The sequence below is a fragment of the Blennius ocellaris genome (genome assembly GCF_963422515.1).
Source record: "Blennius ocellaris genome assembly, chromosome: 15".
Classification (NCBI taxonomy): domain Eukaryota; kingdom Metazoa; phylum Chordata; class Actinopteri; order Blenniiformes; family Blenniidae; genus Blennius; species Blennius ocellaris.
This window is the reverse complement of record NC_137664.1, coordinates 27,548,335-27,565,140: the sequence shown is the minus strand read 5'-3', so window position 1 is coordinate 27,565,140 and position 16,806 is coordinate 27,548,335. Positions and strand designations below refer to the sequence as shown.

The window sequence follows — 16,806 nt, the reverse complement described above, 5'->3', positions numbered from 1 at the left end:
ATGGCCAAATGAAAGGCGAGCTTCGTCATCATCATCATCGTCATCTGGATTATTTCGCAGCTCGGGGGCCTGCAAGGGGTTTCTCTTTCGAGCAGTTCATCTAAGACCTAAACTAGCTGCGCCTGGACAGAACAGAGTAGAGGTGTGAATCATTGAACACAGATTTATAATTTGACAGTTGTGAGTGCCCTGGTGGGAGGATTCAAACATTTCAGCATTTATGTATGAATATTACAAATGTGTACAACCATCTTAGAGCAAGACAGCAGAAGAGATGGAGAATTGTGAGGAAAGTTGCTGGAATGTGCAGCTATTAGAAGACGTTTTTTAAAGATACGACCGTCAGGACTGTCTTCATCTGTGTGTTTCTGTACTTCTTGTTTTATTTTGTATTCGTATGTGATCTTCATCTCCTCTCACTTGTTTGGCCTGTTTCTGTCTGTTTCACTCCCAGTGTATCTTCCTCTCACTTCACACGCGTCCTGTTTCTGTCTGTTTCACTCCCAGTGTATCTTCCTCTCCCTTCACACGCGTCCTGTTTCTGTCTGTTTCACTCCCAGTGTATCTTCCTCTCCCTTCACACGTGTCCTGTTTCTGTCTGTTTCACTCCCAGTGTATCTTCCTCTCCCTTCACACGTGTCCTGTTTCTGTCTGTTTCACTACCAGTGTATCTTCCTCTCCCTTCACACGCGTCCTGTTTCTGTCTGTTTCACTCACAGTGTATCTTCCTCTCCCTTCACACGTGTCCTGTTTCTGTCTGTTTCACTCCCAGTGTCTCTTCCTCTCCCTTCACACGTGTCCTGTTTCTGTCTGTTTCACTCCCAGTGTATCTTCCTCTCCCTTCACACGCGTCCTGTTTCTGTCTGTTTCACTCCCAGTGTCTCTTCCTCTCCCTTCACACGTGTCCTGTTTCTGTCTGTTTCACTCCCAGTGTATCTTCCTCTCCCTTCACACGTGTCCTGTTTCTGTCTGTTTCACTCCCAGTGTATCTTCCTCTCCCTTCACACGCGTCCTGTCTGTTTCACTTCCAGTGTATCTTCCTCTCCCTTCACACGTGTCCTGTTTCTGTCTGTTTCACTCCCAGTGTATCTTCCTCTCCCTTCACACATATCCTGTTTCTGTCTGTTTCACTCCCAGTGTATCTTCCTCTCCCTTCACACGTGTCCTGTTTCTGTCTGTTTCACTCCCAGTGTATCTTCCTCTACCTCCACACGTGTCCTGTTTCTGTCTGTTTCACTCCCAGTGTCTCTTCCTCTCCCTTCACACATATCCTGTTTCTGTCTGTTTCACTCCCAGTGTATCTTCCTCTCCCTTCACACGTGTCCTGTTTCTGTCTGTTTCACTCCCAGTGTATCTTCCTCTCCCTTCACACGTGTCCTGTTTCTGTCTGTTTCACTCCCAGTGTCTCTTCCTCTCCCTTCACACATATCCTGTTTCTGTCTGTTTCACTACCAGTGTATCTTCCTCTCCCTTCACACGCGTCCTGTTTCTGTCTGTTTCACTCCCAGTGTCTCTTCCTCTCCCTTCACACGCGTCCTGTTTCTGTCTGTTTCACTCCCAGTGTATCTTCCTCTCCCTTCACACGCGTCCTGTCTGTTTCACTTCCAGTGTATCTTCCTCTCCCTTCACACGTGTCCTGTTTCTGTCTGTTTCACTCCCAGTGTCTCTTCCTCTCCCTTCACACATATCCTGTTTCTGTCTGTTTCACTCCCAGTGTATCTTCCTCTCCCTTCACACGTGTCCTGTTTCTGTCTGTTTCACTCCCAGTGTATCTTCCTCTCCCTTCACACGTGTCCTGTTTCTGTCTGTTTCACTCCCAGTGTATCTTCCTCTCCCTTCACACATATCCTGTTTCTGTCTGTTTCACTACCAGTGTATCTTCCTCTCCCTTCACACGTGTCCTGTTTCTGTCTGTTTCACTCCCAGTGTATCTTCCTCTCCCTTCACACGTATCCTGTTTCTGTCTGTTTCACTCCCAGTGTCTCTTCCTCTCCCTTCACACGTATCCTGTTTCTGTCTGTTTCACTCCCAGTGTATCTTCCTCTCCCTTCACACGCGTCCTGTTTCTGTCTGTTTCACTCCCAGTGTATCTTCCTCTCCCTTCACACGCGTCCTGTTTCTGTCTGTTTCACTCCCAGTGTATCTTCCTCTCCCTTCACACGCGTCCTGTTTCTGTCTGTTTCACTCCCAGTGTATCTTCCTCTCCCTTCACACGTGTCCTGTTTCTGCCTGTTTCACTCCCAGTGTCTCTTCCTCTCCCTTCACACGTATCCTGTTTCTGTCTGTTTCACTTCCAGTGTATCTTCCTCTCCCTTCACACGCGTCCTGTTTCTGTCTGTTTCACTCCCAGTGTATCTTCCTCTCCCTTCACACGCGTCCTGTTTCTGTCTGTTTCACTCCCAGTGTCTCTTCCTCTCCCTTCACACGTATCCTGTTTCTGTCTGTTTCACTCCCAGTGTCTCTTCCTCTCCCTTCACAGGCGTCCTGTTTCTGTCTGTTTCACTCCCAGTGTATCTTCCTCTCCCTTCACACGCGTCCTGTTTCTGTCTGTTTCACTCCCAGTGTATCTTCCTCTCCCTTCACACGTATCCTGTTTCTGTCTGTTTCACTCCCAGTGTCTCTTCCTCTCCCTTCACAGGCGTCCTGTTTCTGTCTGTTTCACTCCCAGTGTATCTTCCTCTCCCTTCACACGCGTCCTGTTTCTGTCTGTTTCACTCCCAGTGTCTCTTCCTCTCCCTTCACACGCGTCCTGTCTGTTTCACTTCGAGTGTATCTTCCTCTCCCTTCACACGTGTCCTGTTTCTGTCTGTTTCACTCCCAGTGTATCTTCCTCTCCCTTCACACGCGTCCTGTTTCTGTCTGTTTCACTCCCAGTGTCTCTTCCTCTCCCTTCACACGTGTCCTGTTTCTGTCTGTTTCACTCCCAGTGTATCTTCCTCTCCCTTCACACGTGTCCTGTTTCTGTCTGTTTCACTCCCAGTGTATCTTCCTCTCCCTTCACACGTGTCCTGTTTCTGTCTGTTTCACTCCCAGTGTCTCTTCCTCTCCCTTCACACGTATCCTGTTTCTGTCTGTTTCACTCCCAGTGTATCTTCCTCTCCCTTCACACGTGTCCTGTTTCTGTCTGTTTCACTCCCAGTGCATCTTCCTCTCCCTTCACACGCGTCCTGTTTCTGTCTGTTTCACTCCCAGTGTCTCTTCCTCTCCCTTCACACGTGTCCTGTTTCTGTCTGTTTCACTCCCAGTGTATCTTCCTCTCCCTTCACACGTGTCCTGTTTCTGTCTGTTTCACTCCCAGTGTATCTTCCTCTCCCTTCACACGTGTCCTGTTTCTGTCTGTTTCACTCCCAGTGTCTCTTCCTCTCCCTTCACACATATCCTGTTTCTGTCTGTTTCACTCCCAGTGTATCTTCCTCTCCCTTCACACGTGTCCTGTTTCTGTCTGTTTCACTCCCAGTGCATCTTCCTCTCCCTTCACACGTGTCCTGTTTCTGTCTGTTTCACTCCCAGTGTCTCTTCCTCTCCCTTCACACGTGTCCTGTTTCTGTCTGTTTCACTCCCAGTGTATCTTCCTCTCCCTTCACACGTGTCCTGTTTCTGTCTGTTTCACTCCCAGTGTCTCTTCCTCTCCCTTCACACATATCCTGTTTCTGTCTGTTTCACTCCCAGTGTATCTTCCTCTCCCTTCACACGTGTCCTGTTTCTGTCTGTTTCACTCCCAGTGTATCTTCCTCTCCCTTCACACGTGTCCTGTTTCTGTCTGTTTCACTCCCAGTGTCTCTTCCTCTCCCTTCACACATATCCTGTTTCTGTCTGTTTCACTACCAGTGTATCTTCCTCTCCCTTCACACGCGTCCTGTTTCTGTCTGTTTCACTCCCAGTGTCTCTTCCTCTCCCTTCACACGCGTCCTGTTTCTGTCTGTTTCACTCCCAGTGTATCTTCCTCTCCCTTCACACGCGTCCTGTCTGTTTCACTTCCAGTGTATCTTCCTCTCCCTTCACACGTGTCCTGTTTCTGTCTGTTTCACTCCCAGTGTCTCTTCCTCTCCCTTCACACATATCCTGTTTCTGTCTGTTTCACTCCCAGTGTATCTTGCTCTCCCTTCACACGTGTCCTGTTTCTGTCTGTTTCACTCCCAGTGTATCTTCCTCTCCCTTCACACGTGTCCTGTTTCTGTCTGTTTCACTCCCAGTGTATCTTCCTCTCCCTTCACACATATCCTGTTTCTGTCTGTTTCACTACCAGTGTATCTTCCTCTCCCTTCACACGTGTCCTGTTTCTGTCTGTTTCACTCCCAGTGTATCTTCCTCTCTCTTCACACGTATCCTGTTTCTGTCTGTTTCACTCCCAGTGTCTCTTCCTCTCCCTTCACACGTATCCTGTTTCTGTCTGTTTCACTCCCAGTGTATCTTCCTCTCCCTTCACACGCGTCCTGTTTCTGTCTGTTTCACTCCCAGTGTATCTTCCTCTCCCTTCACACGCGTCCTGTTTCTGTCTGTTTCACTCCCAGTGTATCTTCCTCTCCCTTCACACGCGTCCTGTTTCTGTCTGTTTCACTCCCAGTGTATCTTCCTCTCCCTTCACACGTGTCCTGTTTCTGCCTGTTTCACTCCCAGTGTCTCTTCCTCTCCCTTCACACGTATCCTGTTTCTGTCTGTTTCACTTCCAGTGTATCTTCCTCTCCCTTCACACGCGTCCTGTTTCTGTCTGTTTCACTCCCAGTGTATCTTCCTCTCCCTTCACACGCGTCCTGTTTCTGTCTGTTTCACTCCCAGTGTCTCTTCCTCTCCCTTCACACGTATCCTGTTTCTGTCTGTTTCACTCCCAGTGTCTCTTCCTCTCCCTTCACAGGCGTCCTGTTTCTGTCTGTTTCACTCCCAGTGTATCTTCCTCTCCCTTCACACGCGTCCTGTTTCTGTCTGTTTCACTCCCAGTGTATCTTCCTCTCCCTTCACACGTATCCTGTTTCTGTCTGTTTCACTCCCAGTGTCTCTTCCTCTCCCTTCACAGGCGTCCTGTTTCTGTCTGTTTCACTCCCAGTGTATCTTCCTCTCCCTTCACACGCGTCCTGTTTCTGTCTGTTTCACTCCCAGTGTCTCTTCCTCTCCCTTCACACGCGTCCTGTCTGTTTCACTTCGAGTGTATCTTCCTCTCCCTTCACACGTGTCCTGTTTCTGTCTGTTTCACTCCCAGTGTATCTTCCTCTCCCTTCACACGCGTCCTGTTTCTGTCTGTTTCACTCCCAGTGTCTCTTCCTCTCCCTTCACACGTGTCCTGTTTCTGTCTGTTTCACTCCCAGTGTATCTTCCTCTCCCTTCACACGTGTCCTGTTTCTGTCTGTTTCACTCCCAGTGTATCTTCCTCTCCCTTCACACGCGTCCTGTTTCTGTCTGTTTCACTCCCAGTGCATCTTCCTCTCCCTTCACACGCGTCCTGTTTCTGTCTGTTTCACTCCCAGTGTATCTTCCTCTCCCTTCACACATATCCTGTTTCTGTCTGTTTCACTCCCAGTGTATCTTCCTCTCCCTTCACACGTGTCCTGTTTCTGTCTGTTTCACTCCTAGTGTCTCTTCCTCTCCCTTCACACATATCCTGTTTCTGTCTGTTTCACTACCAGTGTATCTTCCTCTCCCTTCACACGTGTCCTGTTTCTGTCTGTTTCACTCCCAGTGTCTCTTCCTCTCCCTTCACACATATCCTGTTTCTGTCTGTTTCACTCCCAGTGTATCTTCCTCTCCCTTCACACGCGTCCTGTTTCTGTCTGTTTCACTCCCAGTGTATCTTCCTCTCCCTTCACAAGCGTCCTGTTTCTGTCTGTTTCACTCCCAGTGTATCTTCCTCTCCCTTCACACGTGTCCTGTTTCTGTCTGTTTCACTCCCAGTGTATCTTCCTCTCCCTTCACACGCGTCCTGTTTCTGTCTGTTTCACTCCCAGTGTATCTTCCTCTCCCTTCACACGTATCCTGTTTCTGTCTGTTTCACTCCCAGTGTATCTTCCTCTCCCTTCACATGTGTCCTGTTTCTGTCTGTTTCATGCAACCAGTGAGGAATTTACTTTTGTGACTTAACCTCCTTTCATGGAGACTAAATTGATTTATTTTGGCTGATATTGTGTTCTTTGGCTGAAAACATCTGGTTCAGGTGAACCAGGTTCCTGGTGTGGAAGACAGACCACAAACATCTGGTTCAGGTGAACCAGGTTCCTGGTGTGGTCCACAGACCAGAAAGATCTGGTTCAGGTGAACCAGGTTCCTGGAGTGGACGACAGACTAGAGACATCTGGTTCAGGTGAACCAGGTTCCTGATTTGGTCGACAGACTAGAAACATCTGGTTCAGGTGAACCAGGTTCCTGGAGTGGACGACAAACTAGAAACATCTGGCTCAGGTGAACCAGGTTCCTGATGTGGTCGACAGACTAGAAACATCTGGTTCAGGGGAACCAGGTTCCTGGTGTGGACAACAGACCAGAAACATCTGATTTTGTTGAACCAGGTTCCTGGTGTGGTCCACAGACCAGAAACATCTGGTTCAGGTGAACCAGGTTCCTGGAGTGGACGACAGACTAGAAACATCTGGTTCAGGTGAACCAGGTTCCTGGAGTGGACGACAGACCAGAAACATCTGGTTCAGGTGAACCAGGTTCCTGGTGTGGACGACAGACCATAAACATCTGGTTCAGGTGAACCAGGTTCCTGGTGTGGACGACAGACTAGAAACATCTGGTTCAGGTGAACCAGGTTCCTGGAGTGGACGACAGACCAGAAACATCTGGTTCAGTTGAACCAGGTTCCTGGTATGGTCCACAGACCAGAAACATCTGGTTCAGGTGAACCAGGTTCCTGGTGTGGTCCACAGACCAGAAACATCTGGTTCAGGTGAACCAGGTTCCTGGAGTGGACGACAGACTAGAAACATCTGGTTCAGTTGAACCAGGTTCCTGGTGTGGTCCACAGACCAGAAACATCTGGTTCAGGTGAACCAGGTTCCTGGAGTGGACGACAGACTAGAAACATCTGGTTCAGGTGAACCAGGTTCCTGGTGTGGTCCACAGACTAGAAACATCTGGTTCAGGTGAACCAGGTTCCTGGAGTGGACGACAGACTAGAAACATCTGGTTCAGGAGAACCAGGTTCCTGGAGTGGACGACAGACCAGAAACATCTGGTTCAGGTGAACCAGGTTCCTGGTGTGGTCCACAGACCAGAAACATCTGGTTCAGGTGAACCAGGTTCCTGGAGTGGAAGACAGACCAGAAACATCTGGTTCAGGTGAACCAGGTTCCTGGTGTGGTCCACAGACCAGAAACATCTGGTTCAGGTGAACCAGGTTCCTGGAGTGGACGACAGACTAAAAACATCTGGTTCAGGAGAACCAGGTTCCTGGTGTGGTACACAGACTAGAAACATCTGGTTCAGGTGAACCAGGTTCCTGGAGTGGACGACAGACTAGAAACATCTGGTTCAGGAGAACCAGGTTCCTGGAGTGGACGACAGACCAGAAATATCTGGTTCAGGTGAACCAGGTTCCTGGTGTGGTCCACAGACCAGAAACATCTGGTTCAGGTGAACCAGGTTCCTGGAGTGGACGACAGACTAGAAACATCTGGTTCAGGAGAACCAGGTTCCTGGTGTGGTACACAGACTAGAAACATCTGGTTCAGGTGAACCAGGTTCCTGGTGTGGAAGACAGACCAGAAACATCTGGTTCAGGTGAACCAGGTTCCTGGTGTGGAAGACAGACCAGAAACATCTGGTTCAGGAGAACCGGGTTCCTGGTGTGGTCCACAGACCAGAAATATCTGGTTCAGGAGAACCAGGTTCCTGGTGTGGTCCACATACTAGAAACATTTGGTTCAGGAGAACCAGGTTCCTGGTGTGGTCCACAGACCAGAAACATCTGTTTCAGGTGAACCAGGTTCCTGGTGTGGAAGACAGACCAGAAACATCTGGTTCAGGAGAACCAGGTTCCTGATGTGGAAGACAGACCAGAAACATCTGGTTCAGGTGAACCAGGTTCCTGATGTGGAAGACAGACCAGAAACATCTGGTTCAGGTGAACCAGGTTCCTGGTGTGGAAGACACACCAGAAACATCTGGTTCAGGTGAACCAGGTTCCTGGTGTGGACGACAGACAAGAAACATCTGGTTCAGGTGAACCAGGTTCCTGGTGTAGACGCCCCTGAGTGTACTTAAAATTGTGGGTGGTGCAAAGTGGGGTGGGGCCAGACTGCAGTTGAGAATCCTGAAACCCCACCTTCGGCACTGCCCACTGGTCCATGTTGTTGAGTGAGGTAAGGTGAGGTAAGGTAGGGGGGACACAGCCTCCTATGATCCAATATTCTAATGGAGGGAGATCAAAGAGGAACGGGAACCTTTGATATTGACACACATTGACTGAAACTACTTCCTGCAGGATTTAGAAATAAAGGAAGGTTGGATGTTGGTCTGTATTTTACTAAGACTCCTGGGTCAAGGTGTGTTTTTAACAAGAGGTTTAACACCAGCATCCTTAAAGGCTTGTGGTCCATAACCTGTTATTAGAGATACGTTGATCTGATCTAGTATTGATGTACTAATCACAGGGAAAATATCTTTAAACAGTTTAGTGGGTATTGGGTCCAGTAAGCAAGTTGTTGGTTTAGATGAATCCACGATTGAGTAGAACTCTAGGACTTATAGAGTGAAGCTGGATCACTGGAAGTCAGGCTCCTCTTATGAATCTAAAGATGTTGTTTGATCTGCGACTGCACTGGGCAGTGGGTCGTTAATTTGATCCCTCATAGTTAGAATCTTGTTATTAAAAAATGTACAAAGTCATTACTGCTCAGAGTTAAAGGGATATTAGGCTCGACAGAACTGTGACTTTTTGTTAGTCTGCCTATAGTATTGAAGAGAAATCTAGGATTGTTCTCTTCTATTAAGGAGGAATTGTAGGCGTTTCCTGTTTTGCGTAGGATTTTTTTTATAGATGAACAAACTTTCTCTCCAGGCTGTTAGACATACTTCTGAGTAAAGAACCATTTCTTCTCTAATTGTTCTTCTGCTGGATCCATGATGGTATTGAAGTCAACACTGGTGGGAGAACTTCCATGAACTTGGTTACAGCATTGTCTGATAAATATATTGTGTATTTTCAGGGGCTATAAAGCCAGTTAATGTAAATTTGAATGATATCAGGAAGTGACCTGACAACAGAGGGTTGTGGGGAAAAACTGTTAATTGATCAATGTACATACTGTAAGTGAGAACAAGATCAAGTGTGTGATTAAGATAAGTGTGTGTCCAGTAATGTGCTAAATGCTGTTAAATGTTCAGGCTGTCATTGTCAACATCGACATGAATATGCATTTAAGACCCATTTTTAAATATATGTCAAACAAATTTCACCATTTTAAATAAATATCTAGAGACCAAAATCATCAGTGGACAATTCAGCCCTGATGTGTTGAGTGATCTGTGTCTGAGGTGTTAATAACAAGAATAGTAATGGTGTTCTGTGTATCCTGTCCACGGAGTACTGCAGGGTCAAACTGCACTGGAAAGGTTGTGTGTATCCTGTCCACGGAGTACTGTAGAGTCAAACTGCACTGGAAAGGTTGTGTGTATCCTGTCCACGGAGTACTGTAGGGTCAAACTGCACTGGAAAGGTTGTGTGTATCCTGTCCACGGAGTACTGACGGGTCAAACTGCACTGGAAAGGTTGTGTGTATCCTGTCCACGGAGTACTGCAGGGTCAAACTGCACTGGAAAGGTTGTCTGTATCCTGTCCACGGAGTACTGTAGGGTCAAACTGCACTGGAAAGGTTGTGTGTATCCTGTCCACGGAGTACTGTAGGGTCAAACTGCACTGGAAAGGTTGTGTGTATCCTGTCCACGGAGTACTGCAGGGTCAAACTGCACTGGAAAGGTTGTGTGTATCCTGTCCACGGAGTACTGCAGGGTCAAACTGCACTGGAAAGGTGTTTTTGGAAGAAGGCAGTGGACGTGTGCTCCTCACCTGCAAACACAAGCATCACACATGAAGACTTCAGGACTTTAATGACACGCTGCCCCCTTCCGGGCTGAACAAGGCAAGGCGGAGCAAGTCCTCCTGAAGAAACATGGGGGAGGAAAGTAGCAGCAAGACGCAGAGCAAAGGTAGGACATACAAAGTAAGGCATCAGGAGGAACAGTCTTCAAATGAGCATCATCCTCCTGTGGAACCCTGAAGGTCCAGCTGAAGGTCTAGCTGAAGGTCTGAAGGTCCAGTGGTCTAGCTGAAGGTCCAGCTGAAGGTCTGAAGGTCCAATGATCCAGCTGTTGGTCTGAAGGTCCAGTGGTCTAGCTGAAGGTCTAGCTGAAGGTCTGAAGGGCCAGTGGTCTAGCTGAAGGTCTAGCTGAAGGTCTGAAGGGCCAGTGGTCTAGCTGAAGGTCTAGCTGAAAGTCTGAAGGTCCAGTGGTCTAGCTGAAGGTCCAGCTGAAGGTCTGAAGGTCCAGTGGTCTGGCTGAAGGTCTAGCTGAAGGTCTGAAGGGCCAGTGGTCTCGCTGAAGGTCCAGCTGAAGGTCTGAAGGTCCAGTGGTCTAGCTGAAGGTCCAGCTGAAGGTCTGAAGGTCCAATGATCCAGCTGAAAGTCTGAAGGTCCAGTGGTCTTGCTGAAGGTCCAGCTGAAGGTCTGAAGGTCCAATGATCCAGCTGAAAGTCTGAAGGTCCAGTGGTCTTGCTGAAGGTCTAGCTGAAGGTCTGAAGGTCCAGTGGTCTAGCTGAAGGTCCAGCTGAAGGTCTGAAGGTCCAATGATCCAGCTGTCGGTCTGAAGGTCCAGTGGTCTAGCTGAAGGTCTAGCTGAAGGTCTGAAGGTCCAGTGGTCCAGCTGAAGGTCCGGTGGTCTTGCTGAAGGTCCAGCTGAAGGTCTGAAGGTCCAGTGGTCCAGTGCATACATGCGCATATAGGTTTGGCATATATGTGACATATATAAAATTGGCCGTTTTCCTATATGTTATATACATATATGTACATATATGCACGCATGTATGCACACATATATGTACATATATGTACATAACATATAGGAAAACGGCCAATTTTATATATGTCACATATATGCCAAACCTATATCAAAACCTATATTAAAACATATATGTTTATGTAGGTTCTTTCCATGTGGGGGACTCCGCCCAGCAGGGGTCCCACGAAGCCCATGAGCAGGACAGCGATGGGCAGGAAGCAAGCCACTTTGTGGCGGCGCAGCGTCCCACATGGAAAGAACCTATATAAACATATATGTTTTAATATAGGTTTTGATATAGGTTTGGCATATATGTGACATATATAAAATTGGCCGTTTTCCTATATGTTATATACATATATGTACATATATGTACATATATGTGCGCATGTATGCACACATATATGTATATAGCATATAGGAAAACTGCCAATTTTATATATTTCACATATATGCGCATATACTCACACCTATATGTTCCAATATATGCAAACCTATATGTGCCCATATATGCACACCTATATGTGCCCATGTATGCACACATATATGTACATAAAATATAGGAAAATGGCCAATTTTATATATGCCACATATATCCTAATCTTTATATAGGTTCTTTCCATGTGGGCCCACACCGGATGCTGTTATTTGCTTAGTGACCCTAGCGGGAATCGAACCAGGGTCTCCCATGCACCAGTCCGTTGCCTTGCCACCTGAGCTATATATATATATAGAAAAATATGTACCTATCTGTGCATATAGGTCCATGTATGTGCATAAAATATAGGAAAATGGCCAATTTTATATATGTCACATATATTCAAAACCTATATCAAAACCTATATTAAAACATATATGTTTATATAGGTTCTGTCCATGTGGGACTTTCCATATATGCAGCATATATATTGTCATATATATTGTCATATATGTGCATATATGCAGCATATATGTGCATATATGTGCACATATGCAGCATATATATTGTCATATATGTGCATATATGGAGCATATATATGGTCATATATTTGCATATATGCAGCCCATATATTGTCATATATGTGCATATATGCAGCATTTATGTGCATATATGCAGCATTTATGTGCATATATGCAGCATATATGTGCATATATGCAGCATATATTGTCATATATGTGCATATATGCAGCCCATACATTGTCATGTATGTGCATATATGCAGCATTTATGTGCATATATGCAGCATATATGTGCATATATGCAGCATATATATGGTCATATATGTGCATATATGCAGCATTTATGTGCATATATGCTGCATATATGTGCATATATGCAGCATATATATGGTCATATGTGTGCATATATGCAGCCCATACATTGTCATATATGTGCATATATGCAGCATTTATGTGCATATATGCAGCATATATGCAGCATTTATGTGCATATATGCAGCATATATATTGTCATATATGTGCATATATGCTGCATATAGGTTTCATATATGTGCATATATCCTCATATAGGTTCTTTCCATGTGGGGTGGCAAGGCAGAGCAAGGCAGCCGGCAGGTGGAACACCAGCGACGACACGGTGGCCCACAGGAACACTCCGTACCACATCTCTGTCCACACACACACACACACACACACACACACACACACACACACACACACACACACACACACACACACACACACACACACACACACACACACACACACACACACACACACACATAGCAGCGTCAAGCCACCTGCCTCACCTGGACCACCTGCCTCACCTGGACCACCTGGACCACCTGCCTCACCTGGACCACCTGCCTCACCTGGACCACCTGGACCACCTGCCTCACCTGGACCACCTGCCTCACCTGGACCACCAGCCTCACCTGGACCACCTGGACCACCCCTCCACTGCTGCAGGTCTGTTGTTCTCATCAGAAGCTTCACATGATTTTCAGCACAAAAGGACGATTCTTCTCCAAAAGAACAAGAAAGTTCTGCTCAACTAAATGACGTCATTTCCTTCGTCCAGCTCTTCTGGAAGAACTCATTCGTCTGCTGAACCCTGTAGGAGCTGCTCTGCTGAGCCTTGTAGTAGCTGCTCTGCTGAGCCCCGTAGGAGCTGCTCTGCTGAGCCCTGTAGAAGCTGCTCTGCTGAACCCTGTAGGAGCTGCTCTGCTGAACCCTGTAGGAGCTGATCTGCTGAACCCTGTAGGAGCTGCTCTGCTGAACCCTGTAGGAGCTGCTCTGCTGAGCCCTGTAGAAGCTGCTCTGCTGAACCCTGTAGAAGCTGCTCTGCTGAACCCCGTAGGAGCTGCTCTGCTGAACCCTGTAGAAGCTGCTCTACAGGGACCCTTGGACCTGTGAACAACTTATCTTTCACTAAAATTAAATCTATTCAGATTTGAATTCTTTATATTTGGTCTGAGGTGAAATTGATGAAAATTAACTGAATCAGTCCAACTAGTAATTTATGGTTGAATGTTGAACTGGCTGATGTTTCTCTCATGAGAGGAAGAAAGGAACTGTTCATAATGATCTTCTTGTCACGGCTGGGGGCCGGCGTGTGGAGTGTCCTGAACCCAAAAGCAGACCTCAAGCAGAAAGTTGTTTGCAAACAGTAAATGTTTTATTGAGGGAACAGGGAAAGGGGAGCTGGAACGGTGACGGGACCCGGGGGAATCTCAGGGGGGCCTCTTCCCACATGGAAAGAACCTATATGAGGATATATGCACATATATGAAACCTATATGCAGCATATATGCACATATATGACAATATATATGCTGTATATATGCACATATATGCATGTGCATATATGTGCTATCTGCATATATGCATACATGCGCACATATATGTACATATATGTACATATATGTATATAACATATAGGAAAACGGCCAATTTTATATATGTCACATATATGCCAAACCTATATCAAAACCTATATTAAAACATATATGTTTACATATATATATGTTCCATGTGGGATAGCTCAGGTGGCAAGGCAACGGACTGGTGCACGGGAGACCCTGGTTCAATTCCCGCTAGGGTCACTGAGCAAATAACAGCATCCGGTGTGGGCCCACATGGAAAGAACCTATATAAAGGTTAGGATATATGTGGCATATATAAAATTGCCCATTTTCCTATATTTTATGTACATATATGTGTGCATACATGGGCACATATAGTTGTGCATATATGCGCATATAGGTGTGCATATATGGGCACATATAGGAAAACGGCCAATTTTATATATGTCACATATATGCCAAACCTATATCAAAACATATATGTTTATATAGGTTCTTTCCATGTGGGTTGGAACCGGTACGGGACCCGGGGGAATCTCAGGGGGGCCTCTTGGAACCGGGACGGGACCCGGGGGAATCTCTGGGGGGGGCCTCTTGGAACCGGGACGGGACCCGGGGGAATCTCTGGGGGGGCCTCTTGGAACCGGGACGGGACCCGGGGGAATCTCTGGGGGGGCCTCTTGGAACCGGGACGGGACCCGGGGGAATCTCAGGGGGGCCTCTTGGAACCGGGACGGGACCCAGGGGAATCTCTGGGGGGCCTCTTGGAACCCGGACGGGACCCGGGGGAATCTCTGGGGGGCCTCTTGGAACCCGGACGGGACCCGGGGGAATCTCTGGGGGGGGCCTCTTGGAACCGGGACGGGACCCGGGGGAATCTCTGGGGGGGGCCTCTTGGAACCCGGACAGGACCCGGGGGAATCTCAGGGGGGCCTCTTGGAACCCGGACGGGACCCGGGGGAATCTCAGGGGGGCCTCTTGGAACCCGGACGGGACCCGGGGGAATCTCTGGGGGGGGCCTCTTGGAACTGGGATAGGACCCGGGGGAATCTCTGGGGGGCCTCTTGGAACCGGGACAGGACCCGGGGGAATCTCAGGGGGGCCTCTTGGAACCGGGACGGGACCCGGGGGGGACTTCTTGGAGCCGGGACGGGACCCGGGGAATCTCTGGGGGGCCTCTTGGAACCGGGATGGGACCCGGGGGAACTTCTTGGAGCCGGGACGGGACCCGGGGAATCTCTGGGGGGCCTTCTTGGAACCGGGACGGGACCCGGGGAGACCTCTTGGAACCGGCGTCGGAACGGGAACGGGAACGGGAACGGGAACCACCCCGGGGAGGACACTCACTCCCCGGGGAGGACAACACCGACTCACCTCCACACGGAGTGAAGACTAGGCAATCCTCTGGCACCGGACCCTCCTCCCTGCAGGGCTTAAGACTGCTTGACAATCAATTAGCTGATTGCCTGCAGGAGTGCCAGAGAGGATCCGGTGCTGGAGCGAGGTGTGTGACTCCTGACACTTCTTACATTATAAAGTCTGTAATCATCACAACTGATAGCTCAAGCGCATTAAATTGTCATTAATCTAAAACCATGTTATTTTCATCAAATAATTCAGACTCAACCCCTGAAGGAAGCAGTCTCGGTCCAGCTGCACATGGAAACTGTATTCTTACAGCACTGCTGGAAAGGCACAGAAAAGAAATCTGAAATGATGAAGTAAGGTTCAACATTACGCTGAAAAGCGGAACTGATAAAGTGTCCAGGTGAAGCAAAATGCTAACTAGCTTAGCACATTACAAAGGAAATACGTTTAAACAAGTTTCATATTGTAACTGTACCAAACTGTTCACACACGAAGCCTTTTAACTCACAACAGCAGTAAAAACAAATGTTTATTTAGCCTAAAAAACAATATTAAAGACATTATCGTCACCTGAGAAGTCGCCAAGAGACGTGTTGTTTCCTTGGTTCGTGTCGTTTGTCCTCGGCACAAAGTTCTAATCTGGAATCTGCTTGAAAAAGCCAGTCTCCTGATATTTGTCCTGCATGTCTGAAACTGTTTCCACAACAGAAGAGAGATATGAATCTATTAATCTGCGTCTTTCTTCCACCTGAAGCGGAGCAGCATCGACCCAACTGAGCTAGCTGTAAACACGGTGACGTCAGGACGCTGGATCCCGGTGACCGCCATCTTGGATGGGTCTACAATAGACAATATACAGAGAAGCTTCATCGACGAACGCCGCCGATCGTAGCTGACGTAACAGAACGGCGCCATCTTGGATAGGTCACGCTGCGCCTCAAGTACATTGGTTTTCTACTGAGGAAGGTGTCGTCCAACTATAATCACCACTCGCCGAAATTTCACACACGAAAAGTATGTGCTTTTACGTTGAAATAATTTGTTTTATCCTTCTTTACAAAGACTGACATGTCATTAATAAATGTGTAAATTAAGAAACTGATCATTTGGAGTAGTTTCTCGCTCATACACGTGGAAACACCAATAACACATATATTCACATATTTGTTTTTGTGAGCAAAATATATTGCCAAATCTACTGTACCCAAATATACTCAATGCTGATTTGCAAAGAAAATAAATGTCCAGATCAGGACTTGTGTGTGGCTTCATTCCTGAGTGCTTGAAACGATCTTAAAGTCTGCTCCACACTCACACTTTTAACACCCAACCTAACGGTATTCAACACTGGAGTTCCGGTTGCAAAGTATTTGCATTTAATCTGCTTTAATTAAATCATGACATGACAAGAGCTGGTGACTGATCACTTCCGATAACAAGTAGTAAAACTTCCTATCATGTACTTACCAGTGGCACCAGAGGGGTGAGGTTTCAGGCCTCGCACCAGCCACTCCATTTGCCAAACCTTACCAAGGTGATTGGTAGATGTTGCCCACATGTTGGAAACGCTTCACTGCAAAGATCTGGGGTCCGTTTCACGAAGCAGGTTTAAGAAGCCATGGGCTTAACACCGAGCTCTGAATTGAGTTAC

At 47.4% G+C, this 16,806-nt stretch overlaps 1 protein-coding gene across 1 annotated transcript; it reads right to left on the bottom strand.

Moving 5' to 3' along the window:
• Positions 1-10,027: 10,027 nt before the first annotated feature.
• Positions 10,028-12,588, bottom strand: LOC308140498 (transmembrane protein 170A-like; the record flags this gene model as incomplete). The annotated part of the gene is made up of 3 exons (XM_080510313.1): positions 10,028-10,090; positions 11,148-11,244; positions 12,503-12,588. 3 exons carry the CDS (start codon positions 12,586-12,588, stop codon positions 10,028-10,030), a joined length of 246 nt encoding a protein of 81 aa, XP_080366439.1.
• Positions 12,589-16,806: the final 4,218 nt, after the last annotated feature.